At 38.8% G+C, this 21,677-nt stretch overlaps 1 protein-coding gene across 2 annotated transcripts; it reads left to right on the top strand.

Moving 5' to 3' along the window:
* The first annotated feature begins 1,827 nt into the window (after positions 1–1,827).
* C9 (complement C9) lies at positions 1,828–21,139 on the top strand. 2 transcript variants are annotated; one of them, XM_071730089.1, is made up of 12 exons: positions 1,828–1,981; positions 4,600–4,717; positions 5,436–5,577; positions 8,215–8,362; positions 9,910–10,048; positions 11,239–11,457; positions 13,500–13,740; positions 14,173–14,301; positions 16,264–16,442; positions 16,648–16,876; positions 17,631–17,801; positions 19,535–21,139. In XM_071730089.1, exons 1-11 carry the CDS (start codon positions 1,896–1,898, stop codon positions 17,780–17,782), a joined length of 1,782 nt encoding a protein of 593 aa, XP_071586190.1. In that variant the 5' UTR covers positions 1,828–1,895; the 3' UTR covers positions 17,783–17,801; positions 19,535–21,139. The 2 variants fall into 2 exon arrangements, with proteins under 2 accessions (XP_071586190.1, XP_071586191.1); XM_071730090.1 differs by lacking the exon at positions 4,600–4,717 and having other exon boundaries at positions 1,852–1,981.
* The last annotated feature ends 538 nt before the right edge of the window (positions 21,140–21,677 follow it).

Here is a 21,677-nt window from a genome sequence, read left to right as displayed (position 1 = left end):
GAGCTGTGTGGTATATATAGCATCCATTTAAGCAGTTATGATACACTACAAGTGTCTGTCCCCTGCATTCTTGCTCAACAGATGTGTTTATTGAAACTGGACTCATTAAGCTGGACTGCACTTGCCTAAGATTTAAGTTTCTCTAAATGAAATTATGACAAATTAAGGACTGAATACTGAAAAACGTTGCCTGCCCTATTCGTGGAATCATAGAACCATAGAATCACAGAATGTTAGGATTTGGAAGGGACCACTAGAGATCATGTTGTCCAACCCCCTGCCAAAGCAAGCCGCCTCATGTTGAGGTGGGACTTCCTACATTCTAGCTTAAACCTATTATTCTTTGTCCTGTTACTGGGCACCACTGAAAAGAGACAGGCCTCTTCCTCATGACACCCACCCCTCGGATATTTATAGACATTAATGAGATCCCCTCTCCTCCTTCTTTTCACAAAGCTAAACAGCCCCAGTAGTCTCAGACTTTCTTCGTAGGTGGGTTGCTCAAGCCCCATAATCACACTTGTATCTCTCTGCTGGACTCCCTCCAGTAGATCCCATTCTCTCTTGAACTGGGTAGCCTGAAACTGGGAACAATATTCCAGGTGTGGTCTCACCAGGGAAGAGTAGACAGAGAACTTCCCTAGATCTGCTGGTCACACTTCCTGGTGCACCCTAGGATACCATTGGCCCTCTTGGCCACAAGGGCACATTGTTGACCCATGAAGAATTTACTGCCCGCTAGGACTCCAAGGTCTTTCTCCAGGGAGTTTCCCTCAGGACATCCCCTAATCTGTTGGTGTTTTTCCCACCCAGATTCAGGACTCTACACTTGTCCTTATTGAAATTCCTCAGGCTGATTTTTGCCCAACTCTCCAGCCTGTCCAGATCTTGCTGGATTGCAGCATAGCATTCTGGTGTAACAGCCACCCCTCCCAGCTTCATTGCGTCAGTGAACTTGCTGAGGGTACACTCCATCCCTTCATCCAGGTTGTTGATGAAGATACCAAACAAAACTGGACCCAGTTCTGATCCCTGGGGAATGCCCAGGCCACAGGCCTTGACTCTGTGCTGCTGACCGTAACACACACCCTCCCCTCTCTCTGCCACAAAAGGAGGGAACAGAAAAGTAGTGTTTTTTTTCCTTACCTCTGGTAATTTGGAATATCCTTATACTAGATGACTATTTTAAATTTGCACACAGGGATACTTAATTCTTATCTGCTAAACAACAGGTTATTTATGAGGTATTTCTGCCTTGTGACTGTGTCAAAACATGATGCCTTAAATCTGGATTACAGCAAACTATTGAGTAGGAATGCCCTTCTAAAGAGCTAGTTTATGGTTTGGTTTTTGGTTACAGAGTAAAAGCTAGAAGAGTTTTAGGCTCCTTCAAAACCACAAAAAACTGTGTGATGTGCTTCTGTATCTGTATTGGCTGCAGCAGGGAAGAAAAAAGAACCTTGGGACTTTATTTGTCTGTTACTCCAAATGAGGATTCCAAGGATGTTAGACACTGAACTGGTTCTTGTAAACAGCTCTTTATTAGGAACTATTTGTTCTTTACATGAGTCACTGCTACAGCAGCTTTTTACTAAGGGGTTAATAGTTCTCTAATTAAATAGAAAAAGTCTTTTTCATGTTTAAAAATATTAGTATACAAAAATGGTTTTTAATCTTGAAACTACTTTACATTATTTTCCAGTCTCCATGTAGGAAAAAGTGGTATTTCTGAAAAGTGGACTTTAGAGCACTTAATGTAAGGCAGTTTTAGCCAGTTACTGGCACTCTTAAGTAAGCACTCCTTTCTGTTTGTCTTCTTGGTAATAAATAACAAATGGAACAAATAAAGAAATGAGGAATTTAGTCACGGCAATGCTTGTCTATTCAGCTACAAAATGAGAAGCATGCATGTTGTCCTGCAGCTTATATCCATACTATGCAATTTAGAGGTGACTGCCTCACTTTCAGGGGAAAGCAGAAGGTGAGTGTCCTTGGTCTTGTACAAGTGTCTATACAATTTTATTTCTCCAATGCACAGCATAAGCCTTCAATGCAGACATTCCTAATTTTAGCTTGCTCAGGTGTTCAATGAAAAAGGAAATTATTTTTTGCTGATTTTTGGGATTCAATTAGAAACGGTTTATCCATTTATTTCAGATGCATATGGCACAACAAAGGTGGCTGACTGGAGTTGACTGGCAGTCATGCAACAGTTTTCTTTTCTCAGTTTCTTTCTGAAGATACACAGCTCTATGCTGACAATACTTCTTTTCCTACTTAGAGTCTCCTAGAATGATTACTTCTAATTCTTTGGAAACATAGTCTTGTTTTTTTAAACTCTAAGTATCACTAGAAGGAGGACTAGAGGCTTAGTCCCAACAAAAATATCATGTGAAAACAACCGAAGAGCGGAAATAGATTTAAAATTACATTGCCTACAAACCATTTGTTGAGAACGGTCAGTACTAAGGAATGAAAGAATGTGAATCTTTTAATAGATATATGTACATTAAGTATAAATTGTGACCTTGTGCATCAACCTGGAGTGTACATCACTGAATGAATATTGTCAAAGAAGTTGCCCTGTAGTGATTAACCGAAAACCTCTGCCACTTCATATATGGCTCAAGGACTGCCATGAACTCTGGCTTGCAGGCAGCTGATAGCAAAACCTTCGTTTGAATGGAAAAGTTCAACTCTGCCTTTCCTGCCTGGGATTTTTTATTTTAGACTCAAAATAATGTCTTATGGGCACCTTTGGGAGACTCCTTAGGATCTGTGCTAGCTTGAGTTTGATCATTCCTTTAGACACTCCTCCTAGACATTGCTCTTCATGGTTCATTCTTACTGCCTGCAAGGAAATTTGGCTGCAGTTTTAAGGTAATAGTTTAAAAGCTCAGAAATGCATTTCAGTGTAAACTTCTACAGTACTGAAATACATGAGAATTGCTAGGAATAAGATATCTAACTGCCTTTAGAAATCTTATTAGGTGCCACAATACGTCTTTAATGTCTAATGTCTAAGGGTTTATAATTCTTTATCTCGTTCCTGCTGTCAATAGATAGTGGGTATATTTGTGTTTTTAGTGTTTCCTTCTTTTCAGAATCTCATCTACTAAAAGCAAAATGTTCAGACCAGTATCCATCTAGTGGGGGCCTTTAGCTTGAGGTCAGGAGGCTTTTGGGAACAAAAGTTGTTCAAAAGCAGCAGGCAAAACCTGGTGATCCAAAATACTTCCTGCAGCAACTGTGTTGCATATTTACTGCTGGTGCATGTGACAGAGGAAAGTTGGGGATCAGATCCAGTCAGGGGCAGCTGAGTGTGCAAATTTGCACCACCAGCTGGGGTTGTTTAAGCTGGAAAGAAACAGGTCAATTCAGCATCTCAGTAACAACTTACTACACATACGACTGGAACATACAACAAAATGGCACCAGAAACCTGAACCAACTGGTGTATCTTTCTTGTCCAAATTGCAAATCTCTCAGTCTCGAAGAATTGGGCTACCTTTGTTTGTACTTCTAGCATATTTGTATGGAAGAAGTGGGTCAAAGAGTAGAGAGCAAGGCCCTGCTTGCAACAAAAGCCCATACATCACACTGCAGGAACTTCAGACCTGCCCACCAGCTGGGCTCAGCAAATACAGGCTCAATGTAGAGGCAATGGAATTAACCTGGAGGGATGCAGAGAGAGAATTGCTTCACAGCTGGTGACTACTCAGCATGTAAAGCCAAACTGGTAAACTAGGCTTTAACACTCCTCCATTCCTCTGCTTTCCAGCATTGTTACCTGACAAGACAAGGTCACCTGTAAACTGTTGGCCTTGGTTTTTGAAACTGACAAGTCATCCTAGAGTGCACCAATTCTTAATGCCTAAGTGTGAGTGCTTGAAAGAAATTTAATTTCCATAAAATGATGGCCTTCCACCTGCTGAGAGCCTGGAGTTCCATGAGATTTTAAACTGAGCACCAAAATGAAGAAAATATAAGCCTAATTGGCAAAGTAGTCAAGATGGCAAGCCAAAGAATACTTAGATAGCTAAACATATTTGTTTTTTCCTACTATATGTTAGCTTATTAGCAAATAATACCTTTACTTATGGCCTTCTTCCAACACAGGAGAGCATTTAAACTTTTACCTAGGCTTAAGGGCAACCCTATTAATATTAAAAGGCTAAAAAAAATCACAAAGAAATGTTTTGAAGTGCTACATCTATTTGAGATGTGCTGCTGTGCCTTTGTCTCCAGCTTTAAATATGGGGAACACAGCAGCACTCTCACTGGGGAACGGCAGATTTGTTTGTGTATTATTGTTTCAATATCTTCCAGAGAAGCATGAGTATGCACAAAGGTCTGAAAAAGGGAAAAAGATCTGGTTTATTAGTCTTCAGAGTTTTTTTTACTCTAATTTTTTTACTCTAATTTTAAACCAACAAGCTATGTAAGATCAGGCAGCTGTTTATACATCTAAGTACCATGACAGTGAAGCAGAACACAGCTTGAAGATGCTTCCAAAATATTGGTCTATAGTTTAAATACAAAGTCACATGTGATTTTAGTGTACTACCCAGGACCATACCAGAATGTTTTGTTTGACAGCTCTTCAGAAAAAGCTTTCCACAGGGGAACGAGAGAACTGCATGTTCCATCTCCAATAGATTGTAAGCTGAGCAGCTGGAGTGCATGGGGACCCTGCGACCCATGCACCCACCAAAGGGTAAGCTGTAGTTTGAAGTTTTTGTTCCAAAGCCACAGCCAAAGGAACATCATCTGTCTGCCTTTTGGCTATAGGAAAATATTGGATTGCAACTCTTAATATTGCATATTCATGATTTGAAGAAACCCATAATAATTTCATGACTACATGAAGATGCACAAAACTGGTCAAATATTATTATTAAATTTTTATATTATATATATATATATATTATATATAAATATATATATATATATATATATAAATATTATTATAAAAATGTTTTGTTGATAGAAGATCTTTATCTTAGCCATGTGGATGTTTTTAAAGAACAGTATATTTAAATATATTTTCTGTCCTGAAATACTTCTTTCTTCAAAAGCGGATTTTTATTTCCTTGAGAGAGTTCTTATCATAAAAAATGAAAGACTCGAAAACATATAAAGGATATGTGATGCATTCCTTCCTTCAACTGAAAATGATAAAAATTAAATAAAAGTGAAATGAACTAAGAAGTAAAAAAAAATCATCTCTACATACTTTCTAACACATTAGTATTAATTCAGTGTTCAGTATACACTTTTTTTACAACATGATCTGTGCCTATGGACTTCAACCAAAAATTTCTCCAAAGAAAATGCTTCCTTTTGAAAAGTTCTGTGTTGAGCTGGAAATCCTTCAGCTCTGGTAGTTCTCTTTTCTCTCTAAGCAATGTTAATAGTGTCACTTATCTTTTAAGTTTCGCTCTAGAAGTATTGAAAAATTCGGACAATTTGGTGGAACACCATGCCTGCAGACCTTAGGAGAGACACAAAGCTGTATTACCAACCAAGTCTGTCCTGAAGAACCAGACTGTGGTACTGACTTTCAATGTGATTCTGGTAGGTTTTGGTTTTCTTGACAGGAAGAGTTGTGCAGTAATTCAGAAAAGCACATTTTACTTAGTTATGTGCAGAAGATAAATCAGTTCACATTGAAAACACATACACAATGACAGAGATTCAGTGCTTTTCTAGTTGACAATGATTTCCTGAATCGGTATCTTATTGCTAGGCTTTAAAGACAGTCACCAGTGCAGAGATGGCTTGCAAAGCCAGAGCACCAAAACCATAACAACAATGCTCAAAGAAGGGTACATTCTTCTTATCTTCTGTAGTAAGTTTCATTGACTTGTAAATTTCTCTAATTTCTAGTCCTTGGCTAAAACTTGACCTTGTCTTTTTTTCTAGCATTTTTCTGATACTATGTCTTTTTTTCTAGCATAACGGCTCCACCAGCTACAGAAAACCTATATTTTATTGAAAATCAATCAGAGAATCATAGATTTCTTCCCTGGGCAAGCTATGTCATAGCAGTGTCTCATGACCCTTACAGAAAAAGATCTCTTCCTGTATATCTATTCTGAACCTAACCCTCTCTGTTTGAAGCCGTTCCCCTCTGCTGTATCACTACATGCCCTCGTTAAATGTAACTCTTCAGCTTTTGGTATACACCCTGTAGGTACTGCAAAGCTGCTATAACTCTTCTCTAGGCTTAAGAAATCTCAACTCTCACAGCCTGGCTTCATCGGAGAGGTTAAGTCCAGCTCTCTGATCATCTCTGTGGCCCTTGTCTGGACTTGCTCCAACACCTCCATGTCCTTCCTGTGTTGGGGACCCCAGAAGTGGACACAGTACTCCAGCCTGGATCTCATGAGACCAGAGTAGAGGGAGAGAAGGATCCCCCCCGACGTGCTGTGCATGCTTGTTTGGATGCAGTTTAGGATGTGCTTGGCTGCAAGCATACATTGATGGCTCCTGTTGCACTGTTCACCAAGCAGCAGCCTCAAGTTCTCCTCCTCAGGGCTGGTCTCAGTGCTTTGTGTTTGTGTTTGTGTTTGTTTGTGTTTGGGACTGCACTGCCCCATGTTTAGGACCTTGCCCTTGGCTTTACTGAGCCTCATGAGGTCTGAATGGGTCCACCTGTCAAGGTCTTTGTGGATGACACCCCTTACTTCCAAAACATCAGCCACACCACACAGCTTGGTGTCCATGTCAGCAAACTTGATGAGGGAGCATTCAGTTCCACTGTCCATGTCACTGACAAAGACGTCCCAGTAGCAGCAGTGGTCCCAGTAGCAGTCCCCTGAGGAACCTCATTTGTTACTGGTCTCCATTTGGATATGGAGCCATTGACTACAACTTTTTGAACTGTACAGTGTAGCATCTCATCAGGTCCCATACATTTGTGCCCCTTCAGGTTCCTTAAGTGGTTTCAAGCCTGATAACCCCTACAATGATTGGTTCTTCATTCTCCCAGTTCCTGCCTGTGCCTTGTGTGGCTTGAGGGATATTCTTCAAGCCCATGCTAATGAAGACCCAGGCAAAAAAAGTATCTCTTTAAGTAACTCTACCTTCTCCATATCCTGAGTAATTGCCTCCTGGTTTTCCCTGCCTGTCCTTTCTGAAGAGCCTGTTATCCTTCCATTCCAACATTCCAGTCAAAGCAGCCATTCCACCATGTCTTACTGATGCAAGTAAGATCATAGCCCTGGAGCAACGAGCATGTCTCCATCTCCTCTTCTTTATTCCTCATGCTACATGTGTTTGTACAGAGGCATTTAATTTGGTCACTTGATGAAGCTGACTTACTGGCTGGAGTGACTGGAATGCCACCTTGCTACAATTCAGGTGCTCTCCTGCTGACCTGGGATACTGCTGCAGGCTCTGGGTATCTATTTCTGGCATCAAACTCACTAGAAGTGAGATGGATTGAGACACCTCTCCCCTGGTAACTTTACCTTAAAGCCCTCTTCACCACCTTGGCAAGTGAATTTTGAGTCTCGGGCCATTGTAGTGTTGTGTTTACATCAAATACTGAGAAGTGAAAGTAGAGAAAGAAAAGTTGGAAAGGATGTGTGTAACAACCAGCTCATAGCCATTGCGTAGTATTCGAAGATGAGGAAGCTGATATCAACATGTGTTCCTTTATTATGTTATAGCTAAATTTACTCCAAATGTTTAAATTCTGTAGAAATAAAATCAGTCTGTAACATCTGTGATACGCAACCTCAGGTTTACTGCTTTAGAATAGAAATCACAATAGTTTTGGACACTACAGTGTCCATATAATTCCAATAATAAAGTCCAAATATAAATTTTTTTGACAATTTGTAATACTTTTTTGATATTTCATTAATATTTTCCTGTACTGTCTTAATAAAAATAATTTTTAAAAAATGACAGATAGTCAAAAATTAATGTAGAAAAAAATGACAGTATGCAGTAACTTCTGCAAATTACAGTAGTTCCTCTGTCACATTTCTTAGCTATTCTAGTAAACTCACATTCAAATACTGTAGTGTGAGAAGCAAGGTTTCATTTGAAGGAGGCAGAGTGTAGCACCTGAATTTCTTGTGAAAACAATAGAAATAGAAATAGAGGCAAATCACAGAAAAGAGTTGCTGTGTGGTTTTTTTTTTTTAAAGTACATCTTGGAGAAATAAATTGCACTCGTTCAATGTTTTATTCTTTGATTAGGCCGATGTATAAAGCGACGACTCGTGTGCAATGTAGATAATGACTGTGGAGACTTTTCTGATGAAGATAACTGTGAATCTGACCCACGCTCACCATGCCGTAACCATGATATTGTTGTGTCTGAAGTCGGAAGGACTGCAGGGCAAGGGTATGTAATGAAGAAAAAAGCAGTCTTGGGCCTTTTGATGAGTCCAGGATTGTCCCTAAAGCCAGCTCTGGTACAATCCTGAAACTGGAATCTGAGTCATTTTTGCAGAGATGGTACGTAGCTTTCGGAAGGCAGTATAACCAGTAGAGGCTTTGTTTTATACGTGAGGAACATAAAATATTTATACAGAGAATTTAAATCAATAATTAGTACACAAAATCATATATAGATGTTATATGAATTTACTTACAATAATTATTATTTAAATGTAAACATTATAGATAAGTTCCAAGTGATATTTCATAATGAATCAGCCATTCATAATTGCTTTACTAACATTCATGTCTATAAGGGAGAAAATCTATCCTGGCTATTTACATAAAGGGATGCCTTGCTCCAACTTGCTACAACAAATAGTTAGAACGTAGCTGCCCCATCTTAACATATGAAATTAAAGTGTACTACAGCACCATCTTGTGTTATAATAGAAGAATGCAATCTTTTCGTTGCCTTTTGGCAGTAGCATTGCTGCAAAAGAAAAAAAAACCTAGCCTGGGGAAATAATCCCGTTACTTAAGCATTTTTAGAAATGGCTTTTTTATTGTTTCTTTTCTAATTTATTACTAAAAAACTTCTATGAGAAAATATTTTTATTGTTGTGCAGTAGTGATGCTGGCAACTTTACTGAACTGATAATAGCTTTTCTACACTCAGGTAGATACACAGACATGTATTGGACAAATACTAGAAACACTCAAATCTATGAATCATAGAACCATAGAATAATTAGTGCAATCCCCTCGCAGTAAGCAGGGATGCAGAAATGGACACAGAAGAGCAAAAAAATTTTAGACTCCTCCTGCAAGCAGTTATTGTTGCAAGCAGATACATAGAGCTACACAGCCAGTATGCCTACTTTTCTGCATTTTTTACTGGTTCAGATTTTCTCTCATCTGCTCCAGGTATTATGTTACTTTACCGGGTCACACTCTGTGAGAAGAGACAATGCCACCATTAGCTGTACACTCCTTCTATAGGTAGTTATGAAAATGGATGCATCAGTTATGAAGCAAATCAAACAAAAACAAGCAAAAAACAAAACCAAACCAAACTTTCCCCCAAGAAAAAAACCCAAAAAACCAACCAACTAACCAAACAAACAAAACCAGAAAACCAAACAGGTTAAAAAAAGCTCTTGAGATTTCTTTTTAAAACCAATAAGGAAAGCTTCCTCCCAAATAATTTTGATTAGAAGAAAAGTTTTCTCCTTTATCTCAGTGTGTTTGATATCTATCTTTTATTTGTTTATTTCACATACATGGCCCTGGAAGTGCTTTACAAAAGATCTCATTTTCTTCATTACACAGATGAGAGGACCACAAGAGATTAGTCAAGCTGCTGTGGATTAAAGACAGTTCAGTCCAACAGCTATAGCCTCCATCTCTTATAGAATCTGGCTCTTCCAGTGATAATACTATTGTCTACAGGCTATGAGAGCTGACACTTCCTTTTTTTGAAGCTTAACCTCCCCTGTACATCTCTTGTAGAATCAATGTTTTAGGGATGCAGCCAATGGCCAGCCCATTTGACAACGATTTTTTCAATGGTCTTTGTGAAAGAGTGCGTGATGGAAACACAAGGACGTACTACCGCAAGCCATGGAACGTGGGTGTTCTCATTTATGATGTGAGTATAAGTCCATCTGTGCAACCTAGGATGTGTCTGACTGAGTGCTGAATCCTGACTTCCTCTTGCAAGACAGCACATCTCTTCAGACAGGCAGCAGCAGCTTTTTAGCACCAAGCTTTTGATAAAGTCCAGAGAGAAACAGATTGGGTTATCACTTGCTTTTGCAGCTGAGCTCAGTTGTGCCAGACATTCCCACAGGGTCATTGCTGCACCTCTGCCCAGCAAATGAAGCTATCTTTCTGGAATGTTCACTGTATGAGTGGATGAGAAAAACAGAAGTAACAGACAAAGGAATATTTTACCTATCTTTCCTCTGCAATCAAGCTACTTGTGCAAGGACACACAAAAAAACACTGATAAAAGGGCAGGAATAATATTATGATAGTGAAGTCCTGCTTGGGTTTTCTATTCCATGTTGACTTTCTCTGTCCTACTGAAAAAAAATCTAATAGGCTTTTGATATTCAAACTGACATTCAGTGGGGCTTGAACACCAAAACTGTTGATAGTCTTGCAGACTATCATGGTCAGAGGCATCTCAGAAGTCAAAGCAGTATTTTACTTGATAAATGTTTCGCCCATCCCTGTAAGTTGGAACTTTATAGAACAGTACAGTTTTGTAAGTCATATCCTGCCCAAAATGAGTAAATCAGACCCAGAGATCTTTGCTCATATTTGATACTGATGTATAACCATGTTTAGTTACAAAAATTCTGTCTCCCTTAAATAAACAACAATTCATGATGAAATTTTTATTCTGAATTAACTATTGCCTGTTACAAGAAAAGAAAATTAAATCAAATCATAATTCTTATTAATTTCAGATGTCAGGAGCTATTAGCAAATCTTGTCTGCATTCTGGGAAGGAGATGGAGACTACTCTTCCTTACATGTAAAGGAACTGTTGACACATAAATTGCTCTGACAGTGTTACATGCTGAGATTTAACATTCACTAAGATATGGTCACTGCAGTTTTCCATTCACTTTTGAACCACTAAGATGATCCAGATGACGTGGTTTGGGGAAGAATTGGTATTTCCATTTGTTTTCTTTTAAAAATAAAAAGGGCTGTAGAAAAAATGCATTGCTAAGCTATGTAAAACATACAACTTTAAAGTGTTACATAGATTTTTCTGTTAGTGCTTCTTTTGTTTTCTCATACGATCTTTTTGTTATCTCTTCTAAGACAAAAGCAGATAAAACCTTCACATCTGAATACTACCACGACCGTCTAAAAATGTTAAAAGAGGTTTACATAGAAAAAATAAAATACTTTAGTTCTGATCTCTCTCTGAAATTCACACCTACTGAAGGAAGTAACAAAAGTGCTTCAGAGGGAAATTTCAAGTATCACTATACCAAGAATGCAACTTTATATTCTGTCCTGACAAGCTCCAAAGAAAGGGTAAGTTTAACCAAGATGAAGGTTTGGAGTATTTTACAAACAGTAAAATTTATACAGTGCCAGGATAATGGAATATTAACCTGTAAATACTGTAGTTGCCTGCCACTTTTTTTTGTCATTCGTTCACAAAAATTAAATGCTGGGAACACTAGTGTTAAGATTCAGAACATGGGCAAAGGGTAACCAAATGTAGCTTTGTTTTCCTACTATTTACCCTTGACTAGCAGCCAAGGGTAAGCAGCCTTATCTTCAACAGAGGTTTGATAATAGCAAGGGCCAAAGATCTCTCATCTTATTTTGACTAGAGAGGAGCTCTGATCTAGTTCAAAGTGGGCAAATTAGCTCAAGTCTTTGGATATGAAATTGCCAGTTAGTAGGCCTACATTAGGTTAACACAAAATAAACCTGTAGAATGATAACTCAGGAGACAGATCTCAGTCATTCGGGTGTTTCTCTGCTAATAAAATGTTGTGGCTACATGGCACCGGCACAATAAACCTTAAGTTTTACTAGTGGACTTTCATGTTTTTAGGTTGTCTCAGGTCTTATACTCTCATAAGCAATGCCCATCCTGTAGTCCCCTTTAGCATGTGTGAGAGGAATATTCTAAATAGACAGTCTGGAGAAAGAAAGCTTATTTTGGGGTTGCACAAAATCCATACTTCTCTACCTGGCCTTTCATAAAAACACCATATCCTATTTTATTTACTAGTAAAGGTGTAGATTCTGCATCTGGTAAGGTCATAGGGACCACAGAAATTGATATAGACATGCTAGACACTATGGCCTAATCCAGCAGCTGGTCACAAGTGGAATCAACCAACCAGGTCATGTATGCTTCCCACCATAAATGCCAACGTCTGTGTTTGCAACATGTCTTCATGTACAAGGTAGATCTATTCCACAATGCCCCACATGCAGGGAAGAGCAGAAATTCCTCAATTAATCTTTTCAAGTTTCTTCCCAGTATGGTTATATCAAACCCACTAGGAGCTCTGATGATTAAATGTATATAAGGGAAAACCAAGATAACTTTTATAGATGATTATTTAAAGTGATGCCAAAGATAGAAGTATGTACTATAAAGAGGAGCTGGCACACAGCACTGACTTTCAACTGGCATGAGTTTTCTTGGGATGGAAATAGGCTTCAAGAGTTTTGGCCTCAAATTCTTGCTTGGTGATCAGTTCAGAAAATGAACTGTGATCTGTCACTGGCAGAGGTCTGTCACCATAAACTCACATTGCAGCAGGTTATTGGTGTAGCAGTACCTGTCCAAGAGACCTTCCAGAACTCACGTGTGTGAAAGGCAGGACCAGCCCAGGAACAGCAGGGGAATAGCAGATTTTTGTACTTGCTGGATGGCAGGAATATTTGTACCTACAAAAATTTCTTCACAGAGATTTAGATGCTTAGAGATTTCTGGCAGTCCTAAGCAGCATCTGGATTAGTAGTTTAAGGGCACTTAGAAGGCACTTAACACAGACTTACAATGTGTGTTTTGGTCAAATGCATCAAAGAGATTTTTTTTCCTGATTGATTTTCATTGTGTTGTGTTCGTTTGTTTTTATTGTTGTTTTCAACTGATGCTGTCCCCTTCCTTCTGACAGTCTGAGAATAACAAAGAAGTGATCAAAAAAAAAGAAATAACTTAATTCTTTGACTATAGACAAAAGCAACACTTATCTGACCTCAATGGGCATCTCTTTTATCTAGCAAGCCATATAGAATGCCTTTTTAATGCTATGTAAATCAGAAAAGCACTTAAGAAGTTGTTGTCAAACAGATGACAAAAGGCTTGCTGAAACTAGAGAAGAAGAAGTTCTGCAAAACTGGAAGAACTGAAATTATATAAAACTCTTGCTGCTTCCTGAGTTTAAATTGGAGAACTTTAAATTTTAATTAAACAAGCTGTTCCAAAATGCTAGATTGAATGCCATGCTTAAAGGTGCTGCAGTTTCTTTATAAGTGAAATAGAAGAGATCTTCCTGCTATGCTGCATACTTGAACGACACTCTCATCTTTCCTGTCCCTGCATTCAGAATCAAACCTTTCTGCACGTAAAAGGAAAGATTCAGCTGGGAAGATTCCAAATGAGGAATCGTGATGTCCGTCTCACAGAGAGTTTCCTTGATGATCTAAACTTTCTGCCTGCTGAATATGATAAGGGAGAATACTTCAAATTCCTAGAAGACTATGGAACTCACTATGCAGTCTCTGGAACGGTGGGAGGAAAATATGAACTTGTGTATGTGTTGGATACTTATGCTATGTCTCAAATAGGTATGCTTTCTCTTGGCTTCACTATGATATGCAGATTGTCCCCAGGTCTCCAGCTGTGCAAAGAGATGGATGGGGATAGATTTGTGTATATGGAGAATGACTGAGAACGGCCCAATTCAGGGTTTGTGGCACACCTCTGACATTACAGAATTACATGAGTTCTATTGAGATGAGGGTCAATCTTTGTTAGGTCCAGAATTATTTGAAACCTGATTTTCCTTCTGTTTGTAATGAGAAATAAAAATCTTAAAGAAACCTTTTCAAAATACTAGCAATATTAATTTGTGTGACACGATTCACAAGAGATCACCAATGCCTGGGAAATCTGCCTAAACTTTAAATCCAATTTACTAGTTATTCTCCAAGAATAGTAATATCACATTATTTATGATCATTAAATCCCTCTAATCACCTAATTATTTCCATTTCCAGGTATCACTGTAGAAGATGTGAAAAGATGCCTTGGCTATCATTTAGGTGTCAATGTTGCATATGAAGACGCAGAAGCCAATGCTAATGTTGATAGTGGTAAATGTGAAAAGATTAATGTGAAGGACCAGTGTAAGTATATCCTTATTTTACATTCTACCTCTTCCTTAAGGGAAGATGATACCAATTGCTTCCCCTTTCATAATCAATAGTTTCTGCTGTTAGGGAACAGATAAATCAGATAGACCAGTACAGGGGTGAGGCTGCTGTACACCCATGCTCCCTGGTCAATCCAGCCTGAGCACGTGTTCTCAGTAGGCACACACATGAAGACACTTCTGTAAAACATGGGTACATACACACATATACAATATAGACAAAAGCACAGCACTCAGGTGAACATACACAGCACTGATGGTTTCATCATCTTCTCCCTCTCCGTCTGAACAGGGTGAAAGTCTGTTAGTGGGAAACATCACAGAATGGTTGAGGTTGGAAGGGTCCTCTGGAGGCCATCTAGTGAAATTTCCCTGCTCAAGCAGCGTCATCTAGAGCAGATGTTTCAGCTCCCCAGGCAGCACAATCCTCGGGTATTTCAGCCCCTCCTCAGTATATGCACATAAACAATATAGATGTCTCTGCCAGCTGACCTTACACATGAAATTCAACCAGAAATCAAATCCTTAGTCTGTTACTGGTACCCCAAGGCCTACAGCTTCACTTTCATCGGTGGTACATATCACCTAATGCACACCAACACACACACACTAGGGATGCACACAGTAACTGGCCTTAGGTGCTCAGTCTACACAGCAATTGACCCTTGGATGCTCTTCTCAGTTGCTTTTAACAGACAGACACCAACGTAGAAAGAGGTTTCAGTCAAGCACAGAACCTTGGGGTGTTTCCAGTATTTGGCCTAGAACCCCTGGTCACTCCAGTAGTCAGATTCTCCAGTTGTTTCTGTCTTGGGTCAGGTACATACCTAGGCCAGACTAACATGCATTTTGGATATTTGATTCCCAAACTGCTTATTCTGCTCACCTGCTGGTCTGGCTTGATCTTTGCTAGTGATCATACACTCACTTATGGATCCTCACTCCCTCCTGTTACTAACACCAAAACACCAGCTCCCTTTCAGATATTGTCCCACTCTATTTGCTGGCACTCAGATCTCTGTATGCAGGCAGGTACAGTCCTCTCACCTAGGGAAAGAGTTAGAAATGGAATGTAATGGTAAGCCAGGACAGACTGCAAGGATCAAGGACAGTACACAGCAACAAGCTCACTGATCAGCCACCTTTCTGTACATAATCTGTCCCTTTTTTTCTTTCATCCCTCCATTTTTCCACACTTGTTCCTCCCAAAACTACCTCGATTCCCCCTTGTTTTTTCAGTGGCACTCCTCTAAATATACCATAAATATAAATTTGTGCCATCACCAGATCCCTTTCTTTGCTTTCAGACAAGCCATTGACTTGTCTTGATGCTGATTCATCCTCAGCCCTATCCTGTGGGGACAATGGCTGTGCAGGGACAGGCCTGGGAGGAGGCAAGGCAAAGGTTCCCTTTCTCTCATTAGGCTATTTTCATTCCCTTGACAGTGATTGTTCCTCTGCTTTCTTGTGTGTCTGAGGAGGGATCTTTTTATCACATGACCAAAAAATTGCAAAAGGGAACACAGAAGAGGCACTTATTTTCAGTGCTCTGCTCCTGCTCTGTAGTTAAGAAGCACAAGTTCTTACTGCTCTAATTCTTACCCCTTTCTGGTTCCATGCAGATGGCACAGTAGCATTATTCATACTTTGGCTTGTTATCAAATGGCTATGATCTCCACAATGTCTCTTTTTTCCCTACCCCTTCTTTTCCTTTCTGTTGTAGGGTTTTCTAATTTAATTGAAAAATAGAAGATTTTCTCCCTTACAAGAAGTATGAGCATAGGTAGACTGAATTCCAACACAACCAGTGAGTGAAGTGTTCTTCTCTCTATAGTAATTTTACATAGATGGAGTGGCTGAGATAAAAGGACAACTACTCTTCAAGATGCATGGCCATTCAACTTTGTTCTTCATCCTCTCCTCTTTCTTTCTGCAGCAGAACTTCGGGATGATGCTGTAATTGATGATGTCATTTCTTTAGTTAATGGAGGCAGGATTGACTTTTCAGTTAAAATTAAAGAAATGTTACTGCGAGGATCCAAAGTGGTTGATATAGAGGACTACATACAGTGGGCTAAGTCTTTGGTTGATGCTCCAGTAGTGATAGAGCAACGGGTAAGTACAACTTCTTCAGAGCTGTGACTCTTACAGTTTGAAACCTTTTTCTTAAGATGGAGAGGAGACTCCAAGTTTATCATGAACTTTCAGTAATTTTCTTCATCTTGACAATTTGTTTACAAGTTTGCTCTAGTGATGGGCAGATCAAAAGGATTCAGAACTTTAGAAAAGACTGTTACATGAGGGCTTTTTTCTTTCACAGCCTTCTCCTATACATACACTTGTTCCAGTTAAGATGAGAGATGCATATTCAAAGAAACAAAACTTGGAAAGAGCAATTGAAGACTACATTACTGAATACAGTGTGTGCAAATGTGAACCCTGCAAAAATGGAGGCACCCTTGTGCTGTTAGATGGAGCTTGCACATGTATGTGCTCAAGCTACTTCAAGGGAATTGCTTGTCAATTTTCCAGATTTGCATCAACTGAAGGTTAGTAAATACTCCAGAGAGACTATAATGGGTATATTTGTTATTATGAACAACATCCTGCAAAATGAGCCTCCATAAGGACAGAAGAATGTCTGTCTTATACCTACTGCTGTCGAATCACATGGATGTATGGTGTGGAAGTTAGTAGGAGTTACTGTGTTCCTTCCATGAAGAGAGGACTCTAAATTAGAACTCACTGTCCCAAATATATTTTCATGTCTTGTAATGATACCCCAAGTTCATGTAAGTAAATAGGAGCGTTAACAAAGCATGGTGGCGTAGTGGCAAACTGATTTCAGGCAATAGCAATCTCATCATATCATATGCCATTTTGGCCCCAACTTTCTGTAAAAGTACTGTGTTTGCTAAATACTAGGTTGATCCAAAAAGGGGAAGAGGGAGATGAATGTAGTTCTGCAACTAATGATGTAAAAAACATTTTGCATTAAATTCATTCTCCATGGCCAAGTTTTAAACCACAGGTGTCCTAAATTGGTCTTGGTACTTGATATTCAGTCAGCTTACCAGGGTGATAAAAATGTTGAAACCTCTGGTCTCTTAAGCATTGAGAAAGGCATTTTCAAAATGAAGGCTGCAACGATTTGCACAGTCACCAGAACTGAGAACATAAGAATTGAATCATGGTCTACCTGTCCACCCTAAAAAATGCCAAGTAAAAGGCTTTAAACAATCTTTCTGTGACTGCACAGAAGACAGATGATAGACTAATCCTAGTATGGTGTTTTAATACCAGTTGTCAGTGACGGAGGCTGGAGCTGTTGGAGTTCCTGGTCCACCTGCATCAATGGAGAAAGCACTCGAACTCGACAGTGTAATAATCCTGCTCCAGGACCTGGTGGCAGATCATGCCAGGGAGAAAGTATTGAAAAACGGCCCTGTGAATAGTTATGATGCTCAAAACCAGGTAAGCAGCTTCTCTAAGTACTAATGTGCTATTGCTGTTTGGACTAAAAAGGCAATATATGTGTGTTCCAGTGACAGAGTTGAAGAAGTGAGGCCACCTATGTGATTCATTTAAATGTGACTTGCTACAACTTTTAAAGACAGTGACCTTGTAACTCTAATTAGTGAATGGTTGGGTTTGTATTTGAATATCTTGGCAACTAATGTTATGTCACAGAACTCGAGAGTAAAATGGAACTCTGGATAAGAATAGACTAAAAATACAGCTTTTAAAATTTAGATCTCATCTCCAGTCAGACCCTTTATCGATCAACTTATGTCTTAAGGAGAAGAAAAGAGATGTATTTTCCAGAAACAAAACATAAGAGAGTGCTTAAATCCAACAAAGCTACTGTTACAGCAGGTTTGAAACTTCTAGCTTGGCAAAATTGGTTTAAGAAAATGTGTAGTTTCACAGCATTGTCAGGTTGTTTTTTATTTATTTATTTATTTTCAATATGAAAATGGCAAAATAAAAAAATTAAGTAGGATTTTGAGGATCAGTGCTATGGCCCACAGAACAGCAAGGTCATGCTAACTTTCTTCACCGGCTGCAAACAAGAAGCCTGCATGCCACCTGGATGAGACAGTAAATGTGTTCAGGCCCAGGAAGGAGTTTCTGAGGTTTATGCCTAACGTGTTACTATAAGCTCCTCTTCTGCGAGGCCACAACAAGAAATGAGATGGTGAGATAGGGAAAGGATTTTGAATATTTCCCAAATGAAATACCCTGATGGTAAGTTTCGCAACATGACCTCTGACTGCACCACAAATATTCATCAGATTTCTGCTATGCTGGCCCTCTCTCAGCTTCACTGAAGCTCAGCTGCATCTGCTGTGTGTTAAGCATCCTGAAGAAAGCATGGCCAGCAAGACATAACATCTAGCCCTATATCAGGGAATGATAAACTGCTCCCTCCAAGACTTCATCTCAGCTGAGAGAAGAGTACAATACAGAGCTGAAAAATTGAGAGTAGTACAGGGAATACAATTGTAAGCAGGGGAAATTAGATAAAACTAGCAGATTCAAACTAGACTGAAGACTGGACCTTCACACAGGGGGCATACTGAAAATAAAATTGCATTTTAAAAACCTCAAAACAAACTAATGGAAGGCTCTCAAACATATAGATACACATGCTCACATAGGAAGACCCTGAAGAATGAGTTTCGGAAGGATAGGAAGGTATTCTGGGGAAGTATTTCTCTGTATTTCCCTGCTCCTGGACACTCCCTATGTCAGCACTATTGCTCTCTTGTTAAAAACCAGGTATCAAAGCAGCCCATGTTTGATCCATTGAAGTTTGTCTTGTTTTTTAAAAATTTCATAAACAGCTTATTTTTACTCCTGCACTGCATCATTCTGCTCAGGTATGGCAGCAAATACCACTTGTATGGCATGATAGAAGGCCTTTTAAGAAGGTCTTTTTAAAAAATTGACGTAACTTTAACTCCTATTATATGACAAATTGAAAACTCACTTTTCCAGTGGAAGTCAGATACTTAAATCTTCTGAAAATCACAGTGGTTTAGTTAATTCTTTGTTTGAATTATTTTACATTAGATTCATAGTTGAAACCCAGTGAAATCATGCTCTTCATGAACCATGAGAATACTATGTCCTTTAAATTTTGACCAACATACATCACAGCTATTATCTTCTATCCATTCTTTACTATTTTTCTCCTTTTTCAGGAAACAATATTGGATTCCAAACTAATTCTATGAATCACTGTTTCTGCTACCCAGCAAGCTACCCAAAAACAATGGAATGCCATGATTTAAAAGAACATACAGCTTGAATTATCACTAATTAAAAGCAAGTAATACACCAATAAACATCCTAAAAGAGATGAGCTGATGCAGTGGGTGTGATCCATATTTTATTTGGCTATCATTAAAGCATGATTTATCTTTATCAGTCAATGATGTAATGGTGTCCTCTTGACAGTGTTGTGGGGTTGTTTTTAGTAATTCTTTGTGGTATGTTTAGAAACTGATTTTCAAGATTTTATATCTAGCACAAGTATTAGAACAATGTATTCAGTATCAGCTCATTGATGATATATTGTTAGTAAAGAACCCAGAAGTGTAATTTTCTTCAGAAATATGTCACTGTGGGTTTCCAGTGTCATCTACCTTATGCTCTGAATCACTGGCATGCTGATGAAGATGTGCATCTTTACTGGACTTCTTACTGTTGCTCCTCCCAACATTTGCTGAGTGGCACGACATTGTATCTCATCTATATCAATGTATTAAATAATTTAATACAAAATCACAGGCACATGACAAGGGGTAGAAGAGTCACTATATGAACATCCACATTTTTAGCAAAACTTACAAAGGAAAAAAGGCTGAGGCTGTTGTAATGTCATTGTACATACCTATCAGTCTTCCTCAATTACTTTTGAATCTAGATGACAGTTGCTGGAAGATTGGTTTGGTGTGGGGAGGCTGGATAAGTTCACAAAGAATTTTCATTAAAAAAAAGAAGTTAAGCTGAGGAAACAAAAATAAATTACTGTCCTGGAAAAAGTATTAATATTAACTTAGCTAATATACTAGACACCACGAGTTCTATATGGAAACAAAATATAAGAAAACAAATTTTTTAAAGTATTTATTTAAAAATATGAAGACTCTGCAGCTGGTAAATACAGGAATGGAAGAAACTATCAAATCAATGAGATCAGTCCCTTGCATATTTGCAGCTCAGGTCTGGAAGAGTGACCCGGATTTCTGGTCTTCTCCACACAAGTGCCTCTGGAGACTTTAAGTACCGAACACCAAACATCCCAAAAGAAATCAGGTGAACTGTTTCCCAGGCCCCTACAGAATTCAAAAAGTGAATGTGTGATGATGACCAAAGAAGGTGAATCACACCCTCTTCTATAAAAGCAGACAAAAAAAAGTCCTTTCAGTGGCTTTTGCCACCATGAAAATTTCCCTTCACACCACAGAAGTGTAAAAACACTACCACTAATTAATGTTCCCCAGTGCAAAGCAGGATTTTCTCAACAGATGGAGCACACATCAATCCAGCATGCCTGTGGTCTTCCTGACTGGGAGATACAACATTTATGTACTTTGCTGCACTGTGCACCTGGGATAAAGCTTCTCTCGGGAGAAGATAGGAGGCTACTGCCTCCCTGTGGGAACAGCAGGAATCTCAGGACAATCCAGAGATTCTATCATACATCAACAAGCCCTAACAGAGCAATTTCTCAAGAGCTGCGCATGCAGACATTGCTGGTTAATACAAAAATAAAGAAATAAATAAAAAGAGGATGGGAAACATGCTGTAGTCTAAAATTTAACCCTCAGAGTGACCAGACATGCTAACCAAGAAACTTTCCAGTACAGTTAGTATTCCCCCTCTGTCCATCATTTTTTACCTGGTGTTAGAATCCTCCCTCTCCTATTCTTAATTCTCTCTTCTTTGAAGTTACACAGATGTACTTGGTCTTTAGTGAAAACTACCTTAAAAGTAGCTGCATATACCTAATATATTACCTTTCAAGTCATTCTTTCAGATCTGTTTTTAGAGTTGCATAAAGTTCTGCTCAGGCAAATAAGTCTTAGACTGCCTTACTAATATTCCCTAGTTATCACTATAGGTATTTGTAGTGGTATTTTTTATTATCTAATAGATACTATTGATAAGTTTCATTGCAAGTTTGCTTGAAAATGGGGACTTACAGAAATGCAGCAATCCTTTCATTGCTATAGTACTGAGATTATGGGGAAAACCCTGATTTCACCACAGAATGCAGCTTAAATCTTGTTTGTGACACAGATATGGTACTTTCTGCTACTTTACTATCATTTTTATTTG

This window comes from Heliangelus exortis, chromosome Z, assembly GCF_036169615.1.
Source record: "Heliangelus exortis chromosome Z, bHelExo1.hap1, whole genome shotgun sequence".
NCBI classification, from domain to species: domain Eukaryota; kingdom Metazoa; phylum Chordata; class Aves; order Apodiformes; family Trochilidae; genus Heliangelus; species Heliangelus exortis.
Note: the sequence above shows the minus strand (reverse complement) of the source record. Positions and strands in the feature narration are given on the sequence as shown.

Bases quoted from the DNA above. Each gene is read 5' to 3' on its own strand.
- C9 (XM_071730089.1), top strand. From the start codon at position 1,896: ATGAGAAGCATGCATGTTGTCCTGCAGCTTATATCCATACTATGCAAT. The intron at 8,363-9,909 runs GTATGTAATGAA...CATCTCTTGTAG, and splicing joins GGAAGGACTGCAGGGCAAGG to AATCAATGTTTTAGGGATGC. The intron at 14,302-16,263 runs GTAAGTATATCC...TTCTTTCTGCAG, and splicing joins GATTAATGTGAAGGACCAGT to CAGAACTTCGGGATGATGCT.